We start from the raw sequence: 10,916 nt of genomic DNA, 5'->3' as shown, positions 1-10,916 counted from the left end.
TGCCAAAATATCTGCAAAAATTTTGTAATCCACATTAAGGAGTGAGATGGGACGGTATTTCTTAAGTTGAGTCTTTTCAGATTCCAGTTTAGGTATCAATGTGATGAAAGCTTCTTTGCACGATTCCGGTGCCTTTTTCCCCTCCATAATCTGGTTACATACCTCCATTAGTGGTTGTATCAAAAAGTCTTTCAGTATCTTGTAGTACTTGGAGGTAAGTCCATCTGGGCCTGGAGATTTACCTAGTTGCATATTCTGAATGGCACCCTCGATTTCTTGTTGTGTTATTCTGTAATTCAGGATTGTTCTCTTCTCCTGAGATAGTTTTGGTAATCCATTAACTTTTAAAAATTGGTCTATCTCAGTCTCTTCCTGCGGCCCTTGCGTAAAGAGTTTTTTGAAATATCTCTGGAAACACTTTCTAATTTCTTCTGGTTTCTGAATGTTTCTCCCTTCAACCTCCAGATTGGTAACAAAGTTCAGTTTTTGTCTCTTTTTCAACTGCCATGCTAGCGGTTTTCCACACTTGTTCGCCGATTCAAATGATCTTTGTTTCATTTGTTTAATTTTCCATTCAACTTCTTGGTTTATCAATTTCGCATATTGTGCTTGATGGAATTTAATTTCTCTTAGAACTTCTTTTGATTTTGGTTTTAGTCTCAATTTTTTCTCTCCATCTCTTATCTTCTCTAATATCTTGTCCTTTTTTCCATTCCAGAGTTTTTTCTTAATCGTATTCTGTTGTATCAGAAACCCTCTCATAACTGCTTTACTTGCGTCCCAGATTGTTCTCTTTTCCACCGAGGTGTTCAAATTTATTTCAAAATAGTCTTTTAAAGTTTTTTGGGCCTTCTTCACAATCTCCTGGTCTCTTAGTAGGGTGTCATTCATTTTCCATCTGAAGGAACCGATTGGAGTGAGTCTCAATTCCACTTTCATAGCATTATGGTCGGAGCAAGTTTTTGGGCAGATTTCCACTTTTCTAGTCTTAGGTGCCAGCCCTCTAGTTGTCCATATTTGGTCGATTCTTGTCCATGATAGGTGGGCCTCAGAAAAGAATGTTCCTTCTTTACCTAAGGGGTTCTTTGTCCTCCAAATATCAATCAAATCCATACTGTCAGTTAGTTCAAAAAAGGTTTTAGGTAGTCTGCCATCTTTTGTTAAATTTTGATTTTGTGACTTATCCATGTGTGTAGAGACCACCCCATTCATATCTCCCATCATAATGATGTTGGTATAGTCCAGATAGTCCAGCATTATCTCATGCAGCTTCTTATAAAATTCTGATTTCCCCTCATTTGATGCGTAAATTCCTAATATCAAAATTTTTTCTCCTTGTGTCTGTATTTCAATTGCCAAAATTCTTCCTTGCTCATCTTTAAATAGAAATTTCGGTGACAGGTTCTCCTTTGCATAAATCACCACGCCTCTTTTCTTGACTCTGTCTGATGAAATAAATTCTTGGCCTAGTCTTTTGTTAATTAACACTTTCCTATGGAGCCTAGTCACATGCGTTTCCTGCAAGCAAATAATGTCCAATTGTTCTTTTTTCAATATATGAAAGATTCTTCTTCTTTTTTCCGGAGAGTTTCCACCATTAATATTCCAACTGAAGAGCTGCAGAGACATCCTGGATCAATCTGTTGGTCCTATAGTGGTGTCTCTTCCTTTTCCTCTGAACCCAGAGGTGTTGGTGTTGGTGCAGGTGCAGGTGCAGACAGAGGTGGTGGCCAAGATGCTGCTGCTCCCTTTTGAAGGTCCTCTTCGTGGTCTTTCAAAAACTTTTGTTGATCTTCTGCTGTTCTGATTTTCACTTTCTTTCCTTTGAAATTAAAAGATAGTCCTTGGGGGAACTCCCACCTGTAAGGAATTGAGTTGCCTCTTAGTAGTCTTGCAAGTTCTGTGTATGTAGCTCTAAGGTCCAAAAGTTGTTTCGGTATGTCTCTGTAGATTTCTGCTCTTTTGCCTTGAATTACCAGTGATTTTCCAAAATGTAGGCCTAGTATTTTGTCTCTTTCTTGTTTGGATCTCAGGATAATCAAACAGTCTCTAGATCTGTCCTTCCCAACCACTCTTCCCAGTCTGAAAGCAGTAACAATTTTAAAGTCCTTGTCTTCTTCTATACCCCAGAACTTTGATAATTCTGATGTCAGATAACCAATCAGATCTCCTTGTTCAAGTTCTGGGATGGCTCTTAATCGAAGGTTATTTTCCCGATTCTTCAATTCCACCATAGACAGATAGGCCTGCTGTTCATTGATCTGCTTGTGCAGTGGCCTTACCTCCCCTTTTATTGCCTCGGCCTTCTGATTAGCTTGTTCTGCTTTTTGATTAGCCTCCTCAGCCAACTTACGATTTTCTGCAGTTGTTGCCTGAAGATTCCCAATTACTTGTGTGTGTTGAGTGACTTGCTCAGTCAATTTACTGATAGTGGCTGTGAAGCTTTTTAAGCCTCCCAATATATTGTTTTCTCTTATTCAGTGTATAATTAACCACCATCTGGTGTTCTAGTCAGGCCTTCAGACTTAGCAGTATCCATGACAGTTTCTTAGTTTCCCAAACGTTGAAAAAGGTTGTGGACCCCTATTTCAGAAAGACCACAGAGGATTTTAAAAGTAATTGCACACAGGAATTGTAACAGATAAAATACAGCATGGTTATACGATGTAGAAAAAGAGAGATTAATTTGCCCATATTCTGATAGAACAAAAAACAGAGATGTTAGGCTAATTTGTTATTTCTTCTTTATTAACTTCTCCTTGCAGTTCAGATCAGGCCTTAACACAATGATGTAGCATTTGGGAGCAAAGATGGAGCCCAGTATCCCAACACTGGAGGCCAAGATGGAGAAGATCTCCACAGCCACCATGCATTTCCCCTTGGTGCTCAGGTACACTGGAACAAACGAGATCCAAACACTACAAAACAACAACATGCTAAAGGTGATGAATTTGGCCTCATTGAAGCTGTCAGGCAGTTTCCTGGCAAAAAAGGCCACAACAAAGCTGACAATGGCCAAAAAGCCCATGTAGCCCAGGACACAGTAAAACAGGGTGAATGACCCTTCATTGCAGCCTAGAATGATTTCCCTCATTGCAGAGTGCATGTCAGAATCAGGGAATGGGGGAGAGGTTCCTAACCATATAGTACAAATGACCACTTGCATAAGGGAACAAGAAATCACAATGGCATTTGCCAGTCTTTTCCCCACCCACTTCCTCATTCTGGATCCTGGTTTGGTGGCCACAAAGGCCAGAACCACCGTGATCGTTTTGGCCAGAACACAAGAAACGGTCACAGTGAAAACAAGGCCAAAAGCCATTTGTCGGAGCAGGCAGCTCACTCTTTCTGGAGGGCTGAGGAAGATCAATGGGCAGAGGAAGCAGAGCAGGAGGAAAGTGAGGAGAGTGTAGGTGAGGTCCCGATTGTTTGCTCTGACAAGTGGTGTGTCCTGATGTTTAATGAAGATGGCTAGGACCACCACTGTGAGGAGAGAGAGAGGAGCAAACAATGCTAAGCTCATCCCCAGAGGCTCTTTAAAAGACAGGAAGCTGATGGTCTTTGGAATGCATAGTGATTTGTCTCTGTGTGGATAGTGATCTTCGGGGCACCCAACACAGTCATCCATATCTGGAAAGAAAATAATATATTCAGATTTCAAATGTTCTGGATAGCAACTACAAATGCTACCACTGTGAAACTCTTAAGGTTCAACTAGAAATATCACAGATGTCTCCTTTATACATTTGAAATGTACCATCTATATATTGTGTCCCCTACCTTTCTGTGATGAAATCTTGCCTTGAGGACATGGAGCACAATCATAGCAGCAGAATGGCTCCCCCTCCTTCTTTTCCTTCCTGGAACCAGGAGGGCAACTTGGGTTACATAACGAAAGGGGTGGAACCTGCCCATTTAAATAAACACATAAACATTTTAGCACACAGAAATTAGTAGTATTTCAACCCACCCCCAACTAGAAACAGGAAGACACTAAAATACTTATTCCAGACTCAGAGCCAAACTACTCATTTTTCTATTTGGGTAACAAATATCTCAAATGGAGCGCAATCTGTTGGAATGTAATGTTAAAGATATTCTCTTTTCCTGTCTGTCATGGATGTAGGAATTATGCCTCACCTGGTGAAAGCGCTGGTGCCACACCATTCTGTTGTCATCAGTGGAAATCAGCTGGCCTGGGACAGCCTCCCCACCCAGTCTTCCAACCTTGACTCTCATGAAGGAGTTATTTGGAAAAGTGACTATGTTGGTAATATCAAAGCCAGCTTCTGCTTCCCTGCTCTCACTGAAAGATACTGTTTCTCCAGCAGAGTTGTTAAAGGAGACACTCCTAAGAAAGGGATGGAGCTGCATTGGAAGAAAAATAGGAACTATGAAGTAATGCATAGATTGAAAATCTACATCAGACATTCAGAAACCAACAAGCCTGCTATCCCAGCTATCCCAGCCTGGTTAACCCCCTAAAAACTCTGATACCCCATAATTAAATACAATATACTCCCATAGAGACTACCTTACACTGTGTTTAAAACCAAAATCACAATTGAATAAAAACTGTTTCTCAGGAGGCTAGTCCTAGTCTTTATAACCCTGTACCTTCTTCCGGAAGGCAAAAGCTGAAAGAGATCACTTCACTGCCCATGTCAAATAACTTGTATGTTATGATAGCATTACCTGCCAAGGCTGCAGTTTCTGAAGCTTCTGCATCCCTCCTTCCACTGCTGCCCTGTGTTTGGCCCCGGGCAAGAACATGGCATGTAGAGCATGTGCTGTGGCATAAACAGCATTATAGATGCTATAGCTGTGGCTTGTTATGCTCATCTCAAAGCCAGACGAAGGGAGATTTTCCAGCTTCTCCTCGCCAGTGCAGATTTCACTGGCCTGCTCCTCTGTATTGGAGTTTGGAAACAAACAGAGAAATACCTGTGCCCAGAACTGCTTGACAAAGCCATTTCCATTTGCCTCAAAAGGATTTTGTACACGAAGAAAGGCTTTGAATCCCTGTACCACATTTGAATAAACTGCAAAGGAGAGGGAACCGTGGAAGACATGCATGTCCCAACTCATTTGATAGGTCAATGTTGTGAAATCCACCTGTGCTGTCAGAATCCACACCTTGCCCACAGATGTTTTGTTAATATTTTCCATTTCACCTAGCACTAGCATTGTTCGCAAGCGAATCATGGGCGTTGTTCCTCCATAGAAAACAACAACCTTGGCTTCACTTTCCATAATAACATGATAGATTTGGATGAAGTCAGACTGCACATCATAAAAGTCTGCCAGATATGTGGTTTTCAGGGTTGTCTCTGAGAAGGCTAAGCAAATCCCTTTCTGGGAGAGCAGAGGTCTCAGGGTCTGAATAAATCTCTCTCCACTGTCATTATCCACAGCGAGCAACCCAACCCACGTCCAACCAAAGTGCAGAAGTAACTCAACAATCCCAGTGTACTGGGATTTATATCAATCCATGGTGATTGTTACGCTACAAGTGAAATCGAAATCATGCTAATGTTTCCATCTGCTTACAGTGGTCTCCTAAATAACTTAATTCCCCCCCGTTCTTTTATAAAGTTTTTGTCCTCTTGGTTTCTGGGTTTTCCAGTCAGTTTTGCCATCTTGGCATAGTCCATCAGCTTGGTATGCCACTCCTCTCTGGTAGGGACTTTGTCTTCTTTCCATTTCTGGGCCAATAACATCTGAGCGGTTGTTGTTCCATACATGAAGAGTCTTTTCTGCTCCTTTGGTATATCGGTACCTGTAATTCCTAATAAAAAGTCTTCTGGTTTCTTAACAAAGGTTATTTTAAGCATTTTTTTCCCCATTCCATTACTTCTCATCTCCCAGAAAGCTTTTATTATTATTATTATTATTATTATTATTATTATTATTATTATTATTATTGGCTTTGTTTTGTGGAGGGAAGCGTGTCCCATAGAGCCGCTTAATGTTGGTTCAGATAGTCAAAAACTCAGCCCAGATGGTCATGTGACCCCACTGGGGTGGCAGCTGGAAATGCCAACATCTTCCTGGTTGCCTAGCAAGCATCACTCAAGGGGACCCAGAAAACTTACATTATGGGACTGCAAACCAAATGCTACGTAGCAGATCTATTTAAAGATGTGATTTTAGATGTAGGCCAGAAGATCTATGCGGTAGTAATGGGTAGATCTCTCTCTAATGCTGACACCCGATTGCGAGATTGGTTACCTTGAGACTCCTGGCTCTCGCGTTTCTGCCCATTCTGTTTGGTGCGGTGGTTAGGCATTGCATTTGGGCGTAGGGGGACCCACCGATCATCTGATGCAGAGAGAGTGCTTATGAGCACATGCAGAATGCTTCCCTTTGCCCTTAACACTCAGGAACCTCACCTAGTCCTTCTGCATGTCAGTTTGGGTAGGGCAGAAATTAGTCAAGAGGAAGTGACTCTTACACAAGTAATAAGGCCCGGCCCAGGACATTTTGGCGCCCGATTCAGAAAAATCCAAATGGGTGACCATTTTCCAACAGGGCTCATGCGGGAGACTTGCCCAGTGGATTGTGCCCAGTTGGTCCGCCTGCCTCCCACTTCACCACACTTGACTCTGTCCCCTTGCCTTGGCTCTGTAGTAGAGCAAGCCTCCTTCGGATATTAGTGAATTCCGACACCTTGACTAGTTTGCCCTCTTCTTCTGGTATCGTTACAGTTTCCCATCTTCCTCTTTACTGATGTGTAGGGCAGATCACCGCAGAGACCATTATGACCATCTTGAGTGACAAGGCCAGCGGGATCTGCGTCGATTCGGAAGGTTTCTGCACCACGGGAAGCATTGTGTCCGTCCTGCCGCAGGATCCCCACCTGCCTTGCATCCACTTCTTCACGGCCACGCCAGACCCTTCCAGGTAAGCCAAAAGCTCCTGCTTCCTTAAAATTGGTGAGTGCACCTGCCAAGTTAAGAAGAGCCCTGCTGGCCAACCCAAACAGCTATTGGAAGTGCATTTGTTATTTCAGGTGAGTTCCTTATTCCCCAGTAATTTATTGGAATGGGAAAGAGTTTTATGTGAACAAAATAAATGTGCCTTTTACAGTTACTGAAGACCAGTCTCCAACCAATACATAATCTATGGAACAGGATAAGTATGACATAATCTGAAATTATCTTTCTTGTAAAACATTGTTTTCTCCCACCAGCCTTGAAATACTTATAAAGAACGGGGGGAAATTGGGCTTCATTGGGCACCATCCTATAGAAGGAAGTAGATTGGCTTTGACCAGGATCTTCTGGAGCAATGGAACCATAAGTGAGCTAAAGGGAATAAAGAGGCATAATTCATAAATGCAGAAGAAGGACTGTATGTGTATTCAACCCCTGCCTGCCATGGAGACATGATGAGCCAGTTGCCTCAGGAAGGAGACTCCAGAAAGTTGGGAGGGTGGCCGATTTGGCCACCATGGAGTGCTGCCCTGCTTTGCTCTCCTTTCTCCTCATCTTTCTCCAGTTCATCCTCCTTGCTTTCCTGCACTGCTGCTGTCCCCCGCCCTAGTTAATGCACGAGGGTGTAAAGGCCCTAGAGTAGTAAGCTGCTGTTGCCAATCTTGTGTAGCTCATGCCTCCTTCACCTCCGGTGAAAAGAGGGCACCTTTCTGCCAACACATGAGCCAAAGTGCAAAATCAATCCAGACCATTCTCTGCATGCCTCAGTTGAAGCTCCGTACAGAACCATTTCCAAACATAAAGAGAAAGTCACCTATTGAAAATCCTAGTACAGTGGTGCCCCGTAAGACGAATGCCTCGCAAGACGAAAAACTCGCTAGACGAAAGAGTTTTCTGTTTTTTGAGTCGTTCCGCAAGACGAATTTCCCTATGGGCTTGCTTCGCAAGACGAAACGTCTTGCGAGTTCTTGCGAGTTTGTTTCCTTTTTCTTAAAGCCGCTAAGCCGTTAATAGCCACTAAGTCGCTAAGCCGCTAATAGCCGTGCTTCGCCAGACGAAAAAACCGCAAGACGAAGAGACTCGCGGAACAGATTAATTTCGTCTTGCGAGGCACCACTGTATTGACCTTTGAAAGCTCTAATTTGTCTGAACCTCATATATCTAGAGGGCCACCTTCTCCCACACCACCCACACTTCCTGGTTTATTGGGTGAGGCCAGGTCACACCTAATACATTCTGCTGCCTGAGAAAGAAACCAACTGATCCTGCCATTGAATCCTCCTTCAATGTACCAATAGGACCACATCAGTCCCACTGCACTTAGGAAACCAGACTAGTTAGAGGAGTCAGGGGAGGCACTGCTCAGACCTAGAGCAGAGAGAAAAGGCAAGTGTGCTTAAGAAGGAGAAATAGGATTGCCCACCTAGAACAGACATCTTTAATTGCAAAGCCCACAGGAAACACATTTTCTGTAGAGCAGGACCACCACCCTTTTTCAGCCACAACTCTACAAAACGTTTTTGGATAGAAAAGATCATGGTGATTGAGTGTGAAGAGTCCAAGGCAGTATCTTACCTGGGGAATCTTGTAGATGCTCAATATGTCTGCCATTTGGAGGGAGGTATCAAAGTCCAGTCCCCCAATTACTGCCACCAGGTGTTTCTGGGTGTCGCACTTGTAGTTGGGTATAAGTGTGGAGGGAAGGTTCAGAGCAGCCCGATAGGTCATCCTTTCATTGAAGTAACTGTCATAGATGTGGAATCCTAAGGTGATATTTGGTAAGATCTTGGGGTTCTCATTGATCTCCTTGACAGCAAATATCAAGGCCAGAATATGCTGGTAGTTCTTTGGCACAACACTGCAATGAGAATTTCATGCTTTATTGTTGAAATATATGCTATGCATTTAAAAAAAGGGGGGGAGCCTTGACAATTCTTCAAGATTTTAGTTGAAATTTTGTCCTATTATATATGGAAAGGAATTTCCCCTGAAGGAATACATTGTATCCCACTTTTATACTTGTAGCTCACTTTTATTAATACAGTGGTACCTCAAGTTACAGACGCTTAACTGCCATTTCTTGGCTGATCAGAACCTTCAGCCAGTTAGTCTGTTGTTGCCCAGGCCAATTGGAATAAATGGACCTGATCCAGCCCTGTCTATAAATGAATTTCCCTCTCTTCCCCTGTCACCAGTCCTCTGTCATCGAACAAGCCTGCACCATAGTGACAGCACAAGGCTACAGACATTGACAGTCACACAGAGACATCAACAGAAGCCTTAAAATATTTTGAAACCATGAAGCTGATTAATAATAATAATAATAATAATAATAATAATAATAATAATAATAATAATATACCACCTTCATCCAAAGATTTAACATTATAAAAATAAAGTGTACAAGCTGCCCTTTGGGCTTAGACATATACAAATTGTTTATTTACAGGTACTGAGTTGATCCCACAAAAAAGCTGTATCAAAATGCAGAGAAGTAGGTAGCCAGGCTTAATGGGGTTATTCTCATGATATTCTAACCTGTGGCACATTTTAAAATGGGAGGGTCATATAAGACTAGCCTGACTTGGATGAGAACATCTGAATGAGAATTTCACCTCAAAGGAGAGGTGAGCTTTTAAGACCCTTCACCCCAAACTTTCAGAGATGAAGTTCAATATTCAGAACAGAGAAGGGCTTTCCATTTTAAACTAGGTAAGTTTAAGTAGTGGCTCCTCTTGTGAAACCCTTCTTGGAAGAAATTTGGTGGGATGTGGGGAGGAGAGAACTCATGAATGAAAGAAAGACTCTCTCATCTCACTGACGACACATTCAGATCTCCATTTCCCTCCCTCCAAGCCAACTCTTCAGCTTTGAAATGGGTTCCCCACCCACCTAACACCTCTGCCTGGAAGGAAATCCCTCTAAAATCAGTGGAACAGGCTTCTCTGTAAGCCTGGTTAGAGCTGGGGAATATTTCTGTATCACCTGATTACTTGATATATGAAGTATTTACAAGGTATTAAGAAGTTGATGGGTGGTTAGCCTTTCTTTGAACTCTGCTTTGTCAAAATTGGTAAAGAGGTGAGAAGCAAGTCCGCCAACAATAAGATCACCAGGTTGGTAGTATTCATGTGGAATTCTGGACAGATCATGGATGGTGCAACGTGTATGTTTGCACACCATATGAGGCAGATGAAAGAGAATGGGCACAACAAACAGCAACATACTGAGGCAAATATTCTTTCTCATCCGACACCCTCATTTCCATCTGGAAAATGAACCTCAGCTTCAGAACCACACTCAGTACAATATTCTGCCTTGACAGGAACAGCACTTCCCTACCAATTCACAGATTAAAATCCTATTTTACACCTCAACAAAGAGAAAAGCAGAAATCCTCACTCTTCCTCTTACCTCTCCTTTGCTTAGAATGGCAGGAAGGGGTTTTATGCCCAGACTCTGCCTGGTATTGTCTGGAAATCTACTGAGACATTATTCAAGAGAGACTTAGTCATGACGAGATTGATAATTACAGCTGTGATGATAACTAGGTCTCTCTACATCAAAAACAACAAAATGACCAGAAAAAACACCAGCACATGCTTCTGTTATTTCATCAAAAGTGGTTTCTGTCTGTTTATGGGACAACAAAAGAGCATGCAAAAATAACTACAAGGAGGAAGAAAACAAGAGAACAGTGGTCCAATCTGCTATCAGTGCTGAAAAGCTTCATCTGAACAGGGGAAATGATCAGTCTGACCTCCAAATTTTCCCCCTGAACATCTGTTCATTAATTTACTGACAATCATACTAAGACTGAAAAACTGTGAAAGGGATTGAGTTTTGACAGATGATTTGTATAGGTAGTGAGGTAAATGAAGTATAAAAAAGCAGAATACCCTGTATGCCAAGATCCAGGTTTGGGGCAAGTGCTCTTTGGTGAGAGAACCCCAGCACAGATTTCAAATCACAAAATTCAAT

The 10,916-nt window shown here is 42.3% G+C and overlaps 1 protein-coding gene across 2 annotated transcripts; it reads right to left on the bottom strand.

Moving 5' to 3' along the window:
- Positions 1-2,727: 2,727 nt before the first annotated feature.
- On the bottom strand, positions 2,728-10,341 carry LOC308571087 (vomeronasal type-2 receptor 26-like). Of its 2 annotated transcripts, XM_081166439.1 has the most exons (7): positions 9,949-10,341; positions 8,511-8,793; positions 7,215-7,307; positions 4,696-5,472; positions 4,141-4,368; positions 3,781-3,907; positions 2,728-3,630 (listed from the first exon to the last, which is right to left on the bottom strand). In XM_081166439.1, the coding sequence occupies exons 1-7, from the start codon at positions 10,182-10,184 to the stop codon at positions 2,735-2,737; spliced, it is 2,640 nt and encodes an 879-aa protein (XP_081022565.1). In that variant the 5' UTR covers positions 10,185-10,341; the 3' UTR covers positions 2,728-2,734. The 2 variants fall into 2 exon arrangements, with proteins under 2 accessions (XP_081022565.1, XP_081022564.1); XM_081166438.1 differs by lacking the exons at positions 4,696-5,472; positions 7,215-7,307.
- Positions 10,342-10,916: the final 575 nt, after the last annotated feature.

The sequence above is a fragment of the Podarcis bocagei genome (genome assembly GCF_964188305.1).
Source record: "Podarcis bocagei genome assembly, chromosome: 13".
Classification (NCBI taxonomy): Eukaryota; Metazoa; Chordata; class Lepidosauria; order Squamata; family Lacertidae; genus Podarcis; species Podarcis bocagei.
This window is presented reverse-complemented; position numbering and strand designations above follow the sequence as displayed.

Coding starts and splice junctions, on each gene's coding strand:
- LOC308571087 (XM_081166439.1), bottom strand. CDS start 10,184: ATGAGAAAGAATATTTGCCTCAGTATGTTGCTGTTTGTTGTGCCCATT. Junction 7,308..8,510: donor GCATCTACAAGATTCCCCAG/GTAAGATACTGC, acceptor TATTCCCTTTAG/CTCACTTATGGTTCCATTGC. Junction 3,908..4,140: donor GGCACCAGCGCTTTCACCAG/GTGAGGCATAAT, acceptor TTAAATGGGCAG/GTTCCACCCCTTTCGTTATG.